General features: G+C 37.5%; 1 protein-coding gene across 2 annotated transcripts in view; it reads right to left on the reverse strand.

Annotated features, from left to right (window-relative positions):
* sgcd (sarcoglycan, delta (dystrophin-associated glycoprotein)) overlaps positions 1–21,720 on the reverse strand; it is a 173,889-nt gene that overhangs the window by 47,898 nt on the left and 104,271 nt on the right. For both annotated transcript variants that reach the window (XM_015048904.1, XM_015048903.1), the window contains 2 exons: positions 18,073–18,160; positions 13,410–13,529 (listed from right to left, as the gene is read on the reverse strand). In XM_015048904.1, the coding sequence (XP_014904390.1) occupies positions 13,410–13,529; positions 18,073–18,160 (208 nt within the window). The remainder of the gene's footprint in view (positions 1–13,409; positions 13,530–18,072; positions 18,161–21,720) is intronic.

The following is a 21,720-nucleotide window of genomic DNA, read 5'->3' on the forward strand; positions in this document are numbered from 1 at the left end:
ATTGTGGCAGCAATGCAGCCATGGAAAGGGAAGTGAAACTAGCGTATTTTTCGGACTATAAGCCGCTAATTTTCTCCCACGCTTTGAACCATGCGGCTTACAGCTCGGTGCGGCTCTTCTGTAGATTTTTCTTCAAAGGCTAGGGAAGCTGTAGACCTTTAGCAGGAAGTGAATCATTGGAAGACAAAATTGTAAATCAAAGAAGTGCGAATTTTAGTTTAGAACAAATGTATGCTAGCAGCAGGCATGACAGAGAAATTTATTGAAACTCATACCCCCTCATCATGGAAACCACATGAAGAAATTCGTATGATGCAGCTTTTAAATGGAGGGGTAAAGATCTGGCAGTACAGGAGGGAAATAGAGCCACTGCACGTAAGCTCAGCGTGAACAAATCCATAGTTCAGTGATGGAGATGCACGGCTGCTTCCTTAATAGCAGATTTCTTTGTGGAAAACCGAGAGCGGCGGAGATACCAGTGGCTTATAGCCCGGTGCTGTTTTTATATGTTTTTTTCCAGTTTTTTTTTTTTTTTTTTTTACTTTCTGGGTGCAACTTATAGTGTGGTGCGCTCTTTAGTCCGGAAAATACAGTAAACCAAAAATTGAGGTTAGTCACACTAAAAACTGAAGAAATCTATAGGGGGACAAATATTTTTCCACACTTTTGTAAATTAATCAAACTGAATTTATAGCTAATATCCTCAACAGGTAACTACAATGACAAAACTTAAAACTTAACCAAAAAATTTAATTTGATCCTTTGTTCTAAATAATATCTACTGAGCTTTAAAGTAGTTTATAAAATCACACTTCTAAAAAATTCATTTGGACCCTTTTAAGGAAGCCTCTCTTTCTCCTCCAAAATGCATAAATTAATATTTAATGGGATTTTTTCGGTTTCACTCTCTCACTTCAGAGTGTTACGTGATACAGCAAGGTTGTAAAAGAGGAAGGAATTGTTTTCATCCATCTGCAAATTGAAACCCAGAATGTCCTCAGACGGGTTTTTAAGGAGTCCTGAGCGGGACGGGCAGATGTTGACACATTTCAGCTAAAACAGCTGCAGTGATGAGACGTCACATCAACAGCAAGGGAGAAATTTATTTAATACTAAAGTTGAGAGGAGCGGGCATAAACAGGACCTGAAATATTCATCTTCTGAAACTTGCTTACAAACTTCTGAGTTGTTTTGAGACTAAATAAAAAAGTTACAGAACACATTTTAAGATTTTCTTTCATCACATGTTGATCAAGGATTCATTCACACCAGTCCTGTATAGTTCATGTGTCTAGATATTCTGGTTTGTTTACGGAGGATTGAATGCATAATCAACCTCTGATGGGAACCAAAAGATGAACTCTGGTCTGCTTAAAAACCTACGTCTCAGACTGGTTGCAATGAACTCTGGTGCGGTTCAAATGCATATGTGAACGCCAAGAGGACCGGAGACCACTCCAAAAGCAGGAAGTGGACTACAGTGCAGGGAATTCTGGGTAAATACAACAAAAACAAACACGTATCTAGCGATAGTAGTAGAAATGGCTCAAGGCCATTTTGCCAACAACAAAAGATAAATCCTAAAACAGTTCAAATTTGACAGCACTCCATTTTTGTTTACATTTTCTGAAAAGGCATTTGCTTAGTTTTTGTGTCGTTTCTTTCAGAGGTTTTAGGCCACTACAAGAGAGGAGGTGTGAACAGGTTTTTTAAAGGGTTTGGTTGGTTTGAACACAGTGCAGTGTGAAATCGAACTGCAGAAACTGAAACTTTAACATGTTGCAGTTTTGGTCCTCAATCGAACCAAGTTTACCGGAATATCAAGTGTGAAAATACCCTTAAAACTCATCCGTTCTCCTCTAGCACTTGGCTAAAACTGATTTGTTTTAGTAGTAGGTTCAGATCTTCTCAATGGAAAGTTAAAGTTAAATTCAGTAATTAAATCTTTTTTGTGTGTATTAACACAGGATATTCACTTTTTCTTTCATACAAAAAAGACTAACAGAGGTACTGATCTATAAAGTAACAAATAACCAATTACACAAGAGAACAAACAACAAAATAAATAAAAAAGGGAAATACATTAAAATGGCTGCCATTAAGACAAATACAAAACAGAACATAACCAAGCGGTGGGTTTTTTTCTTCATCTTATTGATATTTCCTGGTTTTCAGAATTAATATTTTCTTTTTCTTTATTATTGCTTGTTTGACTTTATCTACGGTCACACAGATATTTTGGGTAGAAGTGGGAAAGAGAAGGGGAAACAAAAATCATGCCGGAACAAAGAATAAGAAAATAAATCAAGGATAACTAAAGAACATGTTTTGTGATCTTATTCATAGGTTCCTACATTGGAGAACCTTCAAGTGTCATTAGTTGGAAAATATTAGCTGTATCTTTCGAAGATAGAAGAAATGCATTAAACATTGCCGGGTTATTGGTGGAAACATCCAGCAGCTTTCCCAAAGAAGTTCATTTTTACTCCAATTAAACCAGTCATGTTCTGCTCATTCAGAGTTTCTAACACATAAATACTTACTTCCTGACACACCGACTAAACGACTTGTTTGTTCTGCATACATAACTTCCTGTTTTCTCATCTGAGCATAAAAACCATTGATCTTTGGTTTTCGTTCCGACTCTGATCTCAGACGAAGAAGTCTTATATTTGGACGAAATCCTCTCTGTGATCACACGAGGATCTTTCATTTGCTTTTGCAGAACATGAAAGAGAATGAGCTCCGTAATGTGGAGCGGTGATTACTTAGCGAGTGCATCAAAGCTCAGGGATGGCTGATAACACGTACCATACGGTGGGAGTAAAAACACTCTTCCAATTACCTCCCCCCCTCTTCTCACCTCGGTTTTCCCCCTGCAGCCGGCCCTGCTCTATTATCAGAGCCTGAATACATTTTCAGCCAGACTTCAGAGCCACATAATTGAAGGTAATGAAAGGAGTTTGATTATAATTACAACAAAAAAGGGAAAGAAAATAAGGCAGTGTTGTTATTTTCTGGGGCCCTCCAGATCAATTTGGCGAGTCTTCATTACCATGAAGGCATCATGTGTGTTTTGCTTTGTGTCAGTGGGAGAGAGCCCATGCAGGTGTGAGATGAAGGAAGAGAAGAATGGAGACGCTCTCAACGACTAGAAAACAACAGAAGGTGGGGAATTACAAGTCCTCCAAACACAGAGGGAATACAGGAGGGACGGGTTTTCTCTGTTTACTCCTGGTTCAGAAACATATTTCTCCTCACAGCACAATTAGTTTCCTTCTGAAAGCTTTGAAAAACCTATGAAACACCTATGAAAAATATCTATCCCCTTTGGATGTTTTACCCTTTTATTGCTTTTTCAGATCAATCAATCAACAAAAGTTGGCTTTTATTGAGAAACGAATTACCAAAAACAATCCTGCAAACTAGGGCTGCAACTAACGATTATTTTAGTAATTGATCATTCTATGGATTATTTTGACAATTAATCCTGATGATTAATTGATTAATTGGATAAAAAATAGGAAGATTCTCATTCATTAAACCGTTTGGAGCTTTTGTGCAATACTATATATCTACTAAAAGATGGAAATAATTCAAGTTAAATATTCTGCCAGTGGAACTAACACTTGGTAAGGTTTTTCTATTTTTGCAGTGTAGGGCTGATCTATTGATTATATTTTTTTTTGATTATCCGATTAATAATCCGAAAGCAAAAGGTGCTTCACAGGATATTTCTTCTCTTTACAGAATCTGAACCAAGTGAAGGTAAAACTACACAGAAATGGTTTGAAGATAACAAGGAAGATGTTCTAGAATGGTCTAGACAAAGCCCAGACGTCTGTCTGATGGAGAATATATTCAGAAAATCTAAATGGAAAATTTGATGCAAAAAAACTAAAAACGAGGATTTGTAAAATATTGGAGCATTCTCATGGTGCTCCAACATTTACTCGATTGTAAACAGGAAAAAAGTTGATAATCTCAAATTTTTTCATTCTCACTAAACTCCATTCAATCAGATAATAAAAAAAAAAATATATTTCTTTGCTACCTAGAGAGCTGCCTGCCCGCCTTCTTTCCTGTGAACCTGGGATGTTAACATGACTCTAATCCTCGCTGCTAAGCCGACTCTTGTCTTTGCTCCCTGCCCATAAAATTTAAGCACCTCTGGCCGCTCCTGCTCTGCGCTCCGAGCTCTGTACTGTATTTATCAGTACAGTCGGCTGCGCTGCAGTTCCCTCTCTAAGCTCTGAGGGGAAAACCAGAGGCACGCACCGCCTCAGTGAGCAGTGCTTATTCCGGAGTTGGAGTCTGATTCGAGGCGGGACTGAGCGGGATGCAGCTCGCAGGAAAATTTGTTGAGGGAATATCGGCTGACCCAGTGACTCCAAAACCTCTGCTGCGCTGCAGTTTTATTTAACTCGTTGGAAACAGATTTGGCAACAACTGTAGCAGAATAAAAATGCACAGGTTGTGACTGGTTCAGGGTGTTTTTTTATTTTATTTTACAATTTTAGGACTTTAAAGGGGACTAGTTATGCAAAATGCACATTTTGAATGTGTGTCTCTACCAGTGGTGGAGGAAGTACGTACAAAAGTAAAAGTACAAATAAGCAGGCAAAAATAAACTCTAGTAAAAATAAAAGTACCACCTTAACATTTTTACTAGAGTAAAAGTACAAAAGTATTGACTTTTAAAATTACTTGAAGTATTAAAAGTAAAAGTCTGCTGAATGTATCACCTAATGACTAATACAATATCATTAAATGTACCTATTGTATTTAATTTTAAAACATCAGTAATGTACCGTTTTAAAGAATAATGCTGCATATAAAGCATGTTTTTATTGTGTTTACTCTCTGAGATGTATATTTATATTTGTGATTCTATTAAATAAATTTAATCAATATCATTATCAACTCAAACTCTTTATTCTGCTTTGGTCCCATCTCTGTGCCATAATTCAGAGGTCTCATGCCACCCCAAAGAGATAACACCCTGGGCGTTTACCCATATTGTCCATGTCAGAAACCACCACCGACTGCACCATTAAACATAGAAATTAAGACAACGCCCTAACAGTAAACAATGCTCAAATATGAACTATGACTGTTCTTACTCTGTCTCGCTGCATGAAGCTAATCAACATGTATGTTTTGTATCACCTATAGACCTCTCCTAACCAGTTTAAGGTGGCATAATAGGTCACCTATAAAACCAAACATGCATTTTAGATAAGATTTAAAATTATATTTCTTTACATACATAGATTGTTTTAGGTTGATAATTATGTCTTGCATTGTTAAAAAGATAAGTAACTCTGGTAAAAAACAAAAGGTAAACATACCTTTAATTAGGTAGTTTTTGAACCATCATGTGACACACGATGGTCTGAGCTTTGACACCTAGAGGTTCCCCCTCTGCTGCTTTTTAAACCAATCATGACATCATTTAAATTTCCATTAGCCAGCACAGGCACAATTTCTTTAAATATCTTATTTGAAAAACATGGAGATGTGCTGCAGTACAGGTTTATTGGGTGTCAATCAGAGGAAAGAGGTTGTGATGTCGCATTGACAGTGTCAAAAGTGTAAAGAAATATATGATATTTGTAAATATTGGTCATCAGGTGCATTCTTATTTGAAATTGTTACAGCAGGCTAACATAACTTTCCCAGTTAATGTGAAGTGATTAAGAGGCTTTTATGCTAACATAGCAAACAGCTAACAAATAAAATAAAAACAAACGGGCCTACATATTTCCAATTTGTGAAATATTCAGAAATGGAGACCAAGCAACACCTCTTCCAGTTAACAGCTCTTTAACACAGTTCATGTTACATTACAAATTCATAGAAATGAGTAATCATAGTTTTAAGGCCTAGGCCCCCTCCAACTCATCAAGCTTGCAAATATCCATTCAGATTGTGGGAAATGAAGGAATTTGTCACAAGAAATGTAGACAATCGATACATGTGGCTCACAGAATCCACACAGTAGGCCCAAATATATTGTAGTTTAACTTTATAAGAATTTCAACCTTCAAAAGTGTAGTATTTTTTGTTGAAAACCCAATGTCATCCTAAACCCAAACAACAAAGCCCATGCCGCCCTAGACGCGAAGCTGCCCTGGGCAGCTGCCCACATTGCCCATAACAGAAACACTTACTGTTGACGCCGTAGATTAAAACCAAACCGTCTGCAGCCAGACTTCTCAGAAACAACCCAGAGAAGATATTTAAGGAATTATTCATTGTTCTCTCTACATGTTGGTTCACCAGCGTCTCTGTCCTGCTGGGAGTCTGTTAGTGGATCTGACTGCACTGCAAATAGCTCCAGCAGCCACTGACAGCAGCCTCATGGATTTCCAATGACCTCAGTTGGGCCAATTAAAGATATACGGAGAGGATGATAATACGTTTTATTGGAGGGGAAGGGAACAATGGGCTCTGTAATGACATGTCCCCTGATTTTAAGTTTCTATTATTGAATGTTTTTAAACAGTAACAGAAGATCACCAAAGTTTTGTGCACATTTGTAATAGAAGCGCAGCTATTGTGAGAAAATTTTAAACTGTATCAAAGTAACTCTTCAAAAAACAAAAACACTGCTCTACAAAAGCGCTCAAAGAAGTCGATTTAGACCATTACACATAGAGTTAAACATTTCAATCCTCCATTTCTTGTAATTATGGCTGGATGATACTGAAAACAATTCAGAAAACTAGAAAATAAGTTTCCTCTAAATGCTTTTCCAGAATGAAGTTAGAAATGAAACCTTGAGCCAGTTTGAGTTTCTCCAAACAGATAAATTTGTTTTCCTTTCTCTCTTGCAGGGCTTTATGCATAAAAAAGTTCCTGAGATGGTGGAATGACACACTGTTTTGACTTTGAAATAAATACTGCAAGAAGCAGTGCACCTTTCCATGACCCGGCTCAGAACGCCACCGGTCCTGTTGTCTCCCATCTGCGCCGCCGTCTGCAGGGAGGATCCCTTCAGCGAGGGGTCTGACAGTAATGAACTGTGACTCTGTCAGGCTGGAAAGGTGGCGATGAATGTAGATGAAGTGGAGGAGTAATTGCTTACATGGAGGTGAATGTCAGGGATACTGGGTCTAATTTTTATTGACTTTTATACTCTGTTAAGTTCAGTAATGTTGGACATGATAGCAAACATTGCTTTTAGATGCCAGAGCCTAGTCATGGAGAGATACTATCATGCAACTTGTAGATAAAGAATCACAAAAAAAATTGCCTTTGAGGACTGGACTTGAGCAGCCCTAGTTTAGTTTTTGTCTTCCCTTAACGTAGCCATAATTGACTAAATGTTCAACAATCAAACTATCTTCAGTTCAAAGACTAAGCATTGTCTGATTGATGCTCTCCTTATTTGCCAGTTTGGGTGGACATCCAAGTTTTGGTTGGTTTACTTTTCTTCCAAACTTCTTCAGGTTTATAATGATGGATTGAATTTTTGAGACGTTCAAAGTTTGGATTATTTTGTAATCTATCCCTGACTTGATCTTCATCATGTTGTTTGCTGACTAATCTTCACAAATAAACCTGTGTGGCCTTCAGAGAACAGCTGGATTCATACAGAGATTAAGTTACACCCTGGGGTATAACTTAATCTAAAAGGCAAATATTTGCACTGGATTTTTACAGATTCATATTAAGACATCAGATCCCAATAAAAGCTCATATCACCGACATTTTTACAGTTTGTAAAGTATAATGTAATGATATAGATAAAGGGTGTGAATACTTTCTGTGGCACTGTATATTTAGAGTTGTTAAATTATATAAACAGTCTGATGTTTCTAATTTGCATGGTTTTAATCAGTTTATCTTGTGTTTTCGTTCTCTGGTTGTTTTAAACATGCTTCATGAATAAACTTGATTTAATTTAATTATCCTCACTGCGGGTGATTTAAGCTCCTTCACAAAACAACCTGCTGTGCAAGACAAAGAAGATCACAGAAGAAATAACTCAGCCCTTCCACAATGCTCTTAAAGGATTTCCTTACAACAAGTTTATACAAACCTTATTTTTTTTATGTCCTTCACATTATCTGATTTATTCGGGTTCATTCTCTTATTTACAGTTTACAGAAAAATTCCTGCCTCTTTAAACAATTTGAAAATGTCCAGGTGATGATGTCATTGCTTTGGATACTTCTGATAGGTTAACTGATGTTTTTGAGTTAATTGGAGGAATGCCTGTGTCTTGAAACATGTAAGTCAACTCAAGAACAAAAGCCATAGACCTACTGAAGATGCTGCAGCAACAGTTATTATTGACAGTGAAACATGTCATTTACCATCACGGACTGAAAGGCCAGTCAGCGAGGAAGAAGCCATTACTCCAAAGGAAACATAAACAATCACATTTTAATGTCAAATATGATGGGTCTGACAGCAAACACTACACCGTGTTCCAAATTATTATTCAAATTCGATTTAAGTGTCATAAAGATTAAATTTGTTGTTGTGCTATTAAATTTATAGATGGTATTGTGTGTCAGAGCTCTTTGAATCACTATAATTAATTTCAGAGATCTAGGTTGATTAGTTTGTCTGGTGAGCTCAATTAAAGGAAATCTACTTAAGAAGGATGTTCCACATTATTAAGCAGGCCACAGGTTTCAAGCAATATTGGAAAGAGAAAAGATCTCTCTGCTGACAAAAATCATCAGATAGTGTAGTGCCATATGACAAGGTATGAAAACATTAGATATTTAACGAAAACTGAAGCGTTATTATACTGTGAAGACATTTGTGGCTGATTCAGAACAGAGATGGGTTTGTGCAGATAAAGGCGTTATGAGGAAGGTTTCTGTTAGACAGATTCATCAGATTAAGATAGCAGCTGTTGCCCTTACAAAGCAGCAAACAGTTATTTGAAGCTGCTGGTGCCTCTGGAACCTCAAGGTGTAGGATCCTCCAGAGGCTTGCGGTGCATGAACCTACTATTCGGCCACCCCTAACCAGTGCTCACAAGCAGAAATAGTCGCAGTGGGCCCAGCCATACATGAAGATTAATTTTCAAACAGACTTGTTCACTGATGACTGCTGTGCAACCCTGGATGGTCCAGATGGACGCAGTAGTGGATTGGTGGTGGATGGCCAGCATATCCCAACACGGCTGTGACGTCAGCAAGGAGGTGGTGGAGTCATGTTTTGGGCTGAAATCATGGGGAGAGAGCTGGTCGGCCCCTTCAGAGTCCCCCAAGGTGTGAAAATTACCTCAGCAAAGTATGTGGACTTTCTGACTGATCACTTTCTTTCATGGTTCAAAAAGAACCATGGTTTTGCTTTTTCAGTAGCAAAACCATATTCATGCATGACAATGAAAGCTGCAAGGAATACCACTGTGTCATTGGCTGCTATGGGCATAAAAGGGGAGAAACTCATGGTGTGGTCACTATCCTCCTCTGACCTCAACGTTATTGAGAACCTTTGGAGTATCCTCAAGCAGAAAATCTGAGGGTGGGATGCAGTTCATATTAAAACAGCAGCTCTGGGAAGGTATTCTGACATCCTGCAAAGAAATTAAAGCAGACACTATCCACAAACTCACAAGTTCAATGTAAGCAAGAATTGTGCAGGTGATATCAAAGAAGGGGTCCTATGTTAACATGAAACTCGGTCTATTAAGATGTCCGTCCGGTCAGTCCGTCCATTCATTTTCTAACACCCTTGTCCCTTAGTGGGGTCGGGAGGGTTGCTGGTGCCTCTCCAGCTAACATTCCAGGCGAGATGCGGGGTCACCCTGGACAGGTCACCAGTCTGTCGCAGGGCAACACAGAGACAGACAGGACAAACAACCATGCACACACTCTCTCACTCCTAGGGAGAATTTAGAGAGACCAATTAACCTAACAGTCATGTTTTTGGACTGTGGGAGGAAGCCGGAGAACCCGGAGAAAACCCACACATGCACAGGGAGAACATGCAAACTCCATGTAGAAAGACCCGGGCTGGGAATCGAACCCAGAACCTTCTTGCTGCAAGGCAACAGCTCTACCAACTGCACAGCCCCTGTTAAGATGTTTTACATTGAATTAGCTTTTGATTTTAGTACGTGACCACTTAATGCAGCACATTCAATGAATGACCGTTTGCAGTTCTTTATAATTCATAAAATGTTTAGAAAATCTGCTGTGCATAATAATTTGGAATAGTGCATTTTGAGTTTTTTATTTTTGACAAAAATACTGTTCTCACTGGGAGCTTTGTTCAGTAAAATTTGATTTATACTGTAATTGTTCATAACTTAAAAATTATACCGACCATCATTTGCATTGACCATTTAAGAAAATCTGAGAAAATATCATTTGCATTATAATTTGGAACACGGTGTAATCTATGACAGAATTACAGGAAAGGAACCAGAATCAAGATTGGCCCAGTCAAAGTCCAGATATCAACCTGACTGATCCTCGTTGCATCATCCCTTTCTGTAGTTTTACCTTCTTCCGCTCATTAAACTGCAGTGAACAGCAGCTACATGATAACTCTCTAAACGAGTGAAGTCATTTTCATGTAGTGCTCAAGCTGCACTGTCTGCGTCTCATCTGGTGGAACAGTTTCTGGTTGAGCTTGTCCAGATGTCACAGTGATACACAGTGGCACCCTTGTGTGTCAAGTTGTCCTGCAATGCAACAAAACTCCATCACTTCCTCAACAGACAAGACGTTTAGAGAATTCTACGATTACAGATGTTGGGATTTGTGCTTAGTTTCAGAAACTAACGTCCAGTTGACACTAATCAAGCTAATTTCAGCTTGCTTGGAAGAGTTTCAGTCATAACTAGGAAAGTGTGAGTCAGAGTTGATCTTTTAAAAACAAAACATTATCCTGAACCTGGCTCCCCTTGCATTTAACTTGACCCCAATGAGCAGCTTTTTCCTTTTTACTCCTTTCACGCTTCCCTGCACTTCTTCCTGCTAACGCTCTCTCCGGTCTCCTGCTGCACCTTCCCATGTCCCTTCAACAGACAAACCCCAAGTCACGTTTTGGTGGATAAAAAGGAAAAATGCACTTTTCTTGTTCAGCGACATCGCATAATGTCCTAGCAGGCTCTGGGAGATGAATTACAGATGTGTGGTTCATTCTCTCATAGAAAAAGCTACTGTAGCTGTGTTTTCATCAATGTTTTTTTTATTCTATTTTATATTTTTTATTCCCTTTTGAAGTATCACATTGGAAAAGGTTGATGTAAATTTTTTAATGCTCACTTGAGGTGGCTTATAGCTTTTCTGATAAAGTTAATGTGCTAAATGGGAGATGGAAAACTGGTGGTTCTCTGCCTCACCAGAGGCACAAAATTAGAGAAATTTTAAAGACTTTTTCTATTTTTCTGAGGTGTTTGATCCAAGCTAATTTACACCCTTTACTTTCTGCTATTAAAGCCATGCATAACGTCAATATTTGACTAAATTACCTGGTTGATTCCAGCAGATGGAAACACACCTACTTTGCGTTTTCTTTTTTGCAAAATTTTTAAGGTTTGCTCAAAATGAAACGTCTCTGCATCCTCAAAGCCTCCTTTTTAATTCCTTTGGGGCATGGGGATCATAGTTCAGATATTAGTTGAGCTTTTGAAATGCTACTCAGCTGCTCCTGGTTATAAAACAGATACATTGTTGCCACGGTTATGCATCATAACCATTAAAAAAATAAGTACATTAACCATTCCAGCTTCTCAGCAACCAGAAACAGAGGAAACAGCTGTCAAAACAGGCAATGAATCAACCCAAAAAAAAAGGAAAAAAAAAAAAAAAAAAAAAAAAAAAAATCAGAACCAACTCAGCAGAACTAACATAGCAGAGCTAACGTAGCATAGCTAATGGTAGTGCTAATATGGTTTTCTTTCCACTGTGTGAATTAATGCATATTGAGGTATATTTGATGTTTGAATTATTGAAATAGGCAGTTATTGACATTTTATTTGGCGTCTCAAGTATTCGCTGTGGTTCCTAACACCTGTGAGGGCCAGATATAGTAGATTAAATTTTTTGCCTATGTAGAAAAAAAACTCACAATTGTATTAACTTTGTGCAAAGGCAGACTAATGCCTGTTGTTCTTGTATCAATCTTCCAGACCTCTGAGATCTTCTGGTTCTGGTTCTGCTCTGCATCTCCAGAACCAGAACCAAACATGGAGAAGTAGCATTCAGCTTCTATGCACCACAAATTTGGTGCATTTGGTTAAATCAAGGCTAAAAACCCACCTGTTTAGCGATGCCTTTGATGATCAGTTATATAATTATAGTCTTGATGATTACAATAATGACATTTGGCAAAATATAATGTTTATCGCTGCTTCATAATTGGTTGTTATATTATGTTTTATGGCGTAAAGCACTTTGAACTGCCTTGTTGCTGCAATGTTCTACAAATAAACTTGACTTGTATAATCACTCCATCCTGGAGTGAGATGTGCAACAGGTTGCTTAATAAAGCTCAGTGAAGATGCATCTAAATGTCTGCAGAGAAATAAACTATGCAGGTAGCTTAGAAGGAATAATTTGCTGTTGGAAATCTCCATTGACTTTGTGAAGACACTGGATGGCTGTTCCGGCTGTGAACTCATTGCTTAGCAAATCCATCCACTTAGCATATCATCTATTCAGCTTCCCTGGTCGAATATCTGACCTCCCGAGGTCCCCGGCTGCATAAATTTCCCCCTCTTCCTCCAGACCCAGAAAATGGTAATTTCAGCAGCGGCTTGGTAATAACCCTCACGCTGAGCCTCACTGTCAAACAAATTTCATAATTTCCATTTAATTTAATGCTGAAATCTCGTGACACGGCCCTGCGAAACAGAGAAAGCCAACATTAAATCTGTCAACTCCTGCAGGCAGATTATGTTTCCCATCACGCCGCGGGACCGTCTTTGTTGCAGCTTTAATTGTATGCAGATGCTTTGTTTGCACCTCCTCACTGTTCTCGCTGCACCTCTCTCTGCTCACACAGGAAATCACTTGTCACGTCTCCGTCGCTCGGAGGCTGTCCAGTTAAAATAGCTCTGTCACTTCTTATCTCCCGTCATAAGCGCAAAACTCGTTTGTCTAAAGGACTACATGTCACCTCCTCTCCCCCAGAGTCCTGCTGGAAATATGAGCTCCTCGCTATCGCTGCTTAAATTTCCTCCCTCTGAGAAAAAGCTTAAAAAAAAATCCTCCTCTATCCGCACTTTGCAGGTTGTCAACTCGAACATGAGATCTGAGGTCTTTACTTCGTTCTCCTTATGATGCTAATGCGAGCTTCGCTTTGCATTTAATCCACCCTGGCTTGATACATCCTCCAAAAAGCCCCTTAAAACCAACATCTTGAAAATGTTTCGTCCAGCTGACAAAAATCAGCATCTTTTTGGACTGACGCTTTGGAAGGCCACTCACCCATCACCCGCAGTCTCTCTGCGCCGACCACCACCTCCTGCTCATCAGCGGAAAACAGCAGCTTCCCGGAGGTGGATTTGACTTCAAACATCTTCCCTCGCGCTTTAAATCCGCTGGATCCTAAAGCGAACACAAACAGAGAGAAGACATCAAAGAGGAGGACGGAATCCTCATCAGTTCCCTCTGGAAATAAAAAAAGGGAATGGTGAAGTGTCCTACAGGCCTTACTGGCTTACTGTATTTACTCACCTGTGTTGTTTTAAAACTAACAAAGTTCTTTAGAGCTGTGAAATTTTGACATTTTTTCTCAAATTTTTGAGAGTAATCTCAAAATTTCTGAGGCACTCTGAGTTTTTATTACCTGTAAGCCACAATCATCAAAATTAGACGAAACACAGGCTGGAAATATTTCAGTCTATGGAAAAACACAAAATCTTACCAAGTGTTTTTGGTCTAGTTTGTAGTCCAAATATGGTGGTACACTTGAAACAAGACAAAATTAACTTTCAACTAACATTTCAACAAGACATAGGAGCTTGTCAACAAATCCTTAATATTAGTTAAAAAATATTAGTTCACTTACAAAAATACGTTATATAAGGAACTAGTACTTAAAAAAAAAAAATACTTTACTTTCTAATCTTTTTCACAATATTCAAAAAAGTTTTTTCGATGTACCTATTATGGATAGAAATGGACGGACAATTCAAAACAATTTTAAAGCATAATATTCATTCTAAGAGATAACTCATATTATCCAAGTACCTCATATTATCCAAGTCTGCTACTAAAACCTGCAGCTGCTGTATTTCAGTCCTGCTGGAAAACTAGTCCAACTGTGGTGACTTCAGCAGTTAAATTTTCATTTTTTACTTTATGCATTTAGGCCAAGACAGCCTTCTATTCTTGATGGAGTAATGCTTTTTGTATTTCTCCATCAATAAAAGACTCAGTAAATTTGTTTATGAATTGAGCAGAAAGTGGGTTAGAGAGCAACACAATGGCACTAAATGTTGAGGTTGCTCAACCAAAAAATGGCTTGATAAGAATTACATTAATGTTCAGCAATGGCCAATTCAAAGTCTTGACCTCAATACAAGAGAAATGGCATGGAAGGAGCTGAAGCGAGTCGTTCATGTGAGGAAATTGTCCAAGAGAAGCTGTTGGTTTGTTCAAATGGGCGGGATGAAATTCAGCTGAGCGTTTGTGCAGTTAGTGGAATGTTTGCAAATATTGAGCCACAAGAAGGTTACATTGTAGAATAAAAAAATGTTTGTATGTTTAATTATCCTGGCAGTATCATAAGAGCTGGTTCTCCTTGAAACATAAATTCTTAAGCATTATATCAAGTACTTCATCAGGCCCCTCTTAATGCCTGGAAAATATTTTTCTTCTTAAGTGTAGCTGAAGAAAATTAAAGCTTAGAAATAGGATACAGACTAATAGTGTAATTTTTCTATGTTTATTTAACTGGAATTTTTTTACTGTGACTTTACTAAAAAAAATAGTTTCTCATCAATTTACTGGGAAAAAAATACTTTAAAAGTCTGTTGTAGTAAACTGCCGAGGCTTGACAACACTGCTAATAACTGATAGGGTAATTTTTTTGTCTCACCTGCACCAGTAACTTTGTTATATTTCTATATGTATTTATAATTACACTTATAGGCATTCAGTACTTTTTTCTGTTTACTCTTGTTGCCAAGCAACAACAATTTGTTGCCAATTTACTGTTGAGTCTTTGTGCAATGGCAATAAAGAAGCATAAGTTTAAGTTTACAATTATTGTCAATCACTGAAGCTAACTGTGCTGGTCACTGGTATGATGGGGCTAACTGGTTCTAATCTGAAAGTTTGATTGAAGAACATTACTGTCCAGCTAATTAACTGCTGCACAAATTATACCAACCCTCAGTTGTTGAAAACCACTGATAGGTTTACTAATGCTAAGCTAATTGGTGCTAGTCAGTGCCACGCTGCAAACCCAACAAGATTTGCTAAGCAGCACTACTAGTTTTTAAGACAGTTGATACTGTAAAATTAACAAAGCAACAGCTTTCTTCATAGAGCCAATGATATGGTTTGTGTTTTAACATAAAACCATATGTAAAAATGGTTTTATACTAACACATAAAACCATTTTTATGTTTCAAAAATGTTTAAAATATAACCATTAAACCATTTTAAAGATGATTTTAGTTTAACTCAAACTAAACAAGTTTCAACAATCAAGACCCAAGAACCCATTTGGCCTCACCGTTCATCTCTCCTCACTGCTCTGATTTGCTGTCAGAATCTTTCTCTGAGCTGGGCTTGAACTCCTTTATCAATCTTAAATCAGATTGTGTATTATTTATTTATTAACTCATAGCCCAAATGAGATGCTCTCATAGGCCATTAGCCATGGCAATGACTGCTTTCAATTTCACTGGCAGATGAGTAAAGAAAAAAAAAAAAAAAACATTAGCTAAGTTACATCCAATGAGGCCCGCTACCATCTGAATGTCGACTTACCCGCTGTCCTCCTACTCTTTAAATGGTAATAACTGACTTAACGCTTTTCCACTAAAATTTATAATAACATACCTAAAGACGTGTCAAGAAGAAGCTTCAGCAAATTTGAGAAAAACAAACTTCTGGTGCAAACAAACAAACCTGAATGGTGTCATGACCAACAGAACAACACAGGCGAATGTGTCTGACCTTAATTGCTTTGTGTAACCTAGCGGCAGAAAACACTCGCCTTCCAGTGTGACTGATTGACAGAAGAGCAATTCATTGTGTCATTCTCCAGGATGATTCCAAGTTCCTCCTCATAACATGAACACAGCTTAGTCATCTGAAGGGAAAAACACCAGGGCAAACTCGGTGAGTCTCTCTCAGAGCCAGAAGCCAAATGTCAGCTTTTCTAATGTGAAAGACACTTCCTGGGCTTGTTCACACAGAGTGAGCACCATTCATTCAACGCCATCATCTCCTTTGGGTTGTGACAGGTGCAGAAAGTAAAGGAGAGACTGTGATTATGGTACAAGAAAAGAAACGGAGGCTAAGCTCATGAAGGGCATATTTCTGAGGATTAACAGGATTTAAATGAACTGGAAATGATGAGCTAATATTACCCAGAATAACACATCTGCAACACAAAACTGCTCTTACTCCTGCTTGAATTGGCTTAGAAGATGTGAAACTCTTTAAAATGGCAATTTTGCAATCAACCAATTTTAGAAGTGACCTCAAGTAGGTTGAAAATCCTCAAGTGAGGTTGAATTTGAGAAGGTCAAGTGGGCCAGACTCCTTCCAAAGTGATGGAAGAAACTCAATGACATTTATTGCAAATCCTTGACAGGAGTTGTTGCCACTAAGAGTAGCACAATTAATTATGTTTAATGGGGTGATTATTTCTACACAGAGTCAGGTTTGAAAATAAAATCATCAATTGAAAATGTGATTTATATTTACTTGGTTTATTATTCGTCTGATTTTGCTATTTTTAATGATGGATCAACTCTTTAGGTAGCATCAATAAGGACTGTGTCTTATGAGAGTTATAAGACAATAAAAGTAAAGACACCAAGTGAAAAAATGAACTCCCCAAAAACTACTACTACTGAATGACATTAAGTTAATCAAAGGATTTTTTTTTGCTCTTTGAATGTTAAAAGCTTAAGATACCAAAAAGGGTCCATATTTTTTAAACTCATTCAATTTTGTTTAAGGCATTTTCCAGCAACAAAATAATTTTTCTTCATTAAAACTACAAAAATGGTTTTGTTTTGCCTGCTCAACAACAACCTAAGCATGCAGTACATTAATGAAATACAGTAGTCCGTCTTTTGAAGTAAGTGGATCTGTAAAATCATGACAGACCAGAACACAATTGTTTAGACAAGCAACCAGTTACCTAAAGTTTTGGGGGGGTTTATTTTCCATTTTCTTTGTATCAAAATCTACAATCATCAACCAGATCGGGATTTGAGTGTAAAATATGGTTAATAATTTGTGCTTAGACTAATATTTTGTATTATAAGAAGAGTAAAGTAAAATCTTGCCATAAAACCTTTTGTGTCCATCTGGATTAATCAACCGTGTTGGCGTGCAAATTTACACAGTTACAATCCCAACGGATTGCAGTCAGAGGCCACAGAAAATAATCCCAAAGGCCACAAATTATTTTTGACCACCCCTGGTCACTGAGAAATACCACAACAACAAATTACTGTCAGTCCAATAGATAGAAGAAAGGATGGCATATTGCTTGTATAAGCAAAATACTTGTGTAATTTAAAAATAGGTTTTAAAAGTGGTAAATAAATGTATGTGTACCATCCAATGTCTGAATTTAAAAAAACTCTTGTGTAGGTGGAATAACATGATAAAAACAAACAAACAAAAAAAAAATACTGAATTACCAGTAAATCTTTGAAGAATAAAGTTTTTCTTCAGAGGATCCAATTAAATGTTCCATTTGCAGAAATCAAAATTTCTGTGTGCAATATGGGAGTAAATGATTTACAGTTATTACTGTGAAGAGAGGTGAGATGGACAGATTGGGTTTGGTGTATGTGTTGCTGATCTAGATGTTATCTGACCTCTGAAACAACACATGAAAGAATCATCAATGCGCTCCATGACAGCAGTGGGTGTGGCTCCTGCTGAGTCCTACCTGTGACGAGCTGCGTGAGCAGCTGGTTGTTGCTGTTCACGATGTTGACCGAGATGTTTCTGGATGACTGCAGGAACAGTGGGCGGCCCTGCGGAGAGATCCACCGCGTTATTCATTTAAACACTCAGCCTGGATCAAACAGCACAGAGCTGCCAACAAACCCAGCATTAGACGTGAAGCTCCTTTATTTGCGGCATACGTTTCATGTTGTTTACATACGTAAATTTTGATGACAAAAAGACGATTCCTTTACTTGCCAAACTCCCTCCGCCACGCCCCCCAAAAAATTGCCATCCACAGCCATGCTGCAGCAGTAGAACTACAACAAGAAGGGACCCAGGATTGAACTATGGGGTACCCCACATGTGATTTCTGCCTGTTCCAAGTTACTAATTGACTCAAAGAAGTCCCTGTTATTTAAGGAAGATTTGAACCAATTAAGGTTTGGAACAGAACTTAATTGGTACTGTTCTCCAGTCAAAACAATCAGTCAAAGTCCAAAGAGAAACTCAGAAAAATCTTTAGAAAGCCTGAACATTAGACATGTTCAACCCTTTTTTTGGCAGGCCCTTATTTGCACTTTTTCCAAGCTGATGAGAAGCAGCAGTTATTGCCCCCTGTGGGCTTGGTGTGATACGTCCTCTTGGGTCTTTTAATTGCATTTCGGAGTTAAGCTTAACTCTAAAATGAGGCCTGAAGTTTTTGCCTTTGAGCCATCAGATCATTAAACTACAACTGTTTCTCCAGAAAGTATCGAGTACAGTTACAAAAGTGCAACTTCAGAGTCAAAACCAGCCCTGTCTTCATCCTCCCATTGCTTTTAATAACTTTCTTTTTCCCAGGGTACTTTGAGTGATTGTGAATGCTGACCACGTTGGACTCTCTCCAGTTAATCTTCATGCCTCAGTCAACTTCCTAATTAGAGATAACGGCCGGACCACTGTGCTCCGCTCCCAGCCCAGGAAGGGTTTGTCTTTGTGTGCATGTGCGTGTGTGTGTGTGTGTGTGTGTGTGTGTGTGTGTTAGTGATGACATTAAACTTATTGAAGTTTCAACAGAAGTTTCAACAGTAAATACATATAATGTGTGATACACAAGTAACAACAGGAACAATGTGAGGAGCTCAGAAAGGAGAGCAAGAAGCAACGGATGAGCTGGAGTCATTTAAGGAGTTTTCATATTAAACTTTGATCGTGCAGATATGGAAAATTTTAACTTATAGGTTTGTCATAATGCTAATATTTGAAAAAGAAAAATCATTGGTAACATTTCCAATACAGCAGCAATATTTTCTTAAAGCTAAAAGTCTGTTGTTTTTTTTACAAAAACAGAAAATATTTTTGTCTATATTTTTGTTGTCTTAATTAGAACAAAGCCCATAAGTACAATAATTTAGCTCCCATTCAGAAAAAAAATAAAAAATAAAAATTGTGCATTTTTGTGATTCAAATATCCAGAATAATGCCAGAAGCTTGATGGAATATTTATACCAAAATAAAACTTCAAACAAATATTTTGATCAACAGAAAATCCACAATAAACTGACATTTTTACACCAGGATCCTCTTTATGAAATTATTTCCACTGTATGATCCATAATTATAGAAAAATAACAGTTCAGATTAATCATTTAAAATACATAGTCAGATTTGTATGTCCATTATAGGTGGAGGTAAACTTCAACTTCATGAGTTATTTTTAAAATTAGCTGAAAACTAACAAGGTAGGAAGATTTGTAGAAGCATGCAGACTGTGAGAAATAACTTTAAATTTGAACTTTCTCCATATTTGCTGCGTGGTCCTGAATAAAAAGTTTCTCTCAGTTCTCTATCTTACAGTGCGAAGCTCAATGTGCTGACAGCTCATTGCTCATTCGTTAGCTCTCATTACTCGCGGCTCTGCTCAGCTCAGGCAGAGAGCAAAAACCTTTTTATATTTGGGACTTTTGTTTCAATATCTTCCATTTCTAAAAGAGGAATACACACTGGGAACATTTCTGCCCTATTATTTTGTACTAAATCGCATCCTTAAGTGTATGCATATAATATATTTCTAATATATCTACTCTAGGATAGGAACAATCATCTGTATTTAGGCTCGGTGTGCAGTACTTTTGTTTGTGGATGTTGCTGATAATACATGGGACCTTATTACACCCAGCAGGACAGCTCCCATGCTGAAAGGACGTAAATAGAGAAGATAGTTGAATTAAAATAACCAAATAGAGTTGACAAAAAATCTCTGGAAGTAAATCTACTCCAGACACAGGAAACATCTATTTGTTTCAAATCATACTGCATCATTTCACCTTATGGATAAATTTCTTTCAGCTGTTATATGTTATTTGTTGGGCGACGGTTTGATGTTTCTACCAGGTGTTTCCTCGCCAGCCGTAAATATGCTGAACAATGGAGGTCATCCACCGTAAATGGAAATACTGCTAAAGGAAGGTTTGGCCCATTGCACTTAGAGCTGAAATCTAAACATGTCACACAAGCAGAAGCCTAAAATACAAGCAATTTGTACTGCAGTATGTAGGGAAAGCCACAAGTGACACAATTCAATGTTTTAAAAAGCCACAAAATTTCTAAGGACAACTTTAGCATTTAAATTTAGCATGGTCGCCTGTCCAGAAGTCCAGGACACAAATCTAACTGAAAACTTGTGGAAAGACTTGAATTTTGATCAATATACATCCAGTCTGAACTGAGTTTGAGCAATGTTGCAAAGAGGGATGTAAAATACAATCTGTCTTCAATTTCACCCTTGTGCACCAGATCTAGTCATGAAGTTTAAAGATAATACTCCAAAACAGACTCCAAGACTACAAGTAGACACTAAAATTATGAAAAAGCTTGTAAGAGTAGAGGTGGGATTGATCCAAAATATTGATAACATCAGTATCAGTCATCAGTCTGTATCAGTCAGTAACATCAGTCTGTATCAGTATCGGATTGAGGACAGTGTGATACTTTAGTTTCAAATAACCCTTTTGAAATGTTGTTTTATTTCTGTATTCTAGTTTCTCAACTCTGAAAATCTAAAATATTTTGTCTTGATTAGCCACTCTGTATTTTATCATGCTGAGCTGCCGCAACTTTTCTGATGCGAGTCAGGAGTTTCTATTTTAATCTTGTGAAATACGTCTTTTTTCACTTTATGTTATGTTATGTTAAATCTCTGATTAATTCTGGAGACCTGGTTTTTTATGTCCGTTTGCTTTCACATTTCACAAGTTATGAACTTTATGTAAATTTATGTAAATTCAGATAATAGATAACAGTCCTTCTGTTGATATATTTTGGCAAATGTTGGCGTAATAGTTTTTCATTTCAAAATTAAAAAGTCAACAGTATTTGGTATTGTTTATGTCATGGTTTTACATTTTTGCTCACTAGCCTTTCTTGTTTGTATGTATGTAGTCGGTTATCAGTGATTGGCCTTTGGAGTGAAAAACGTATTGGTTATTGGTTTAGAAGTTGTGTAAACTTTGTCCAAATTCTGTCCTAGGTTTGAAAAAAATATTTAAAGGAAAACGCACAAAAACACCTAAAAGGTTTGATGATATAGCAAACTTAAATAAGTATCGGAATCAGCAATATCCTGTATTTATTTGGTTTGGAATTGATACCAAAAGATGCAATGTTG

This window comes from Poecilia latipinna, unplaced genomic scaffold (assembly GCF_001443285.1).
Source record: "Poecilia latipinna isolate Pla-1442-1.1 unplaced genomic scaffold, P_latipinna-1.0 Scaffold911, whole genome shotgun sequence".
Classification (NCBI taxonomy): Eukaryota; Metazoa; Chordata; class Actinopteri; order Cyprinodontiformes; family Poeciliidae; genus Poecilia; species Poecilia latipinna.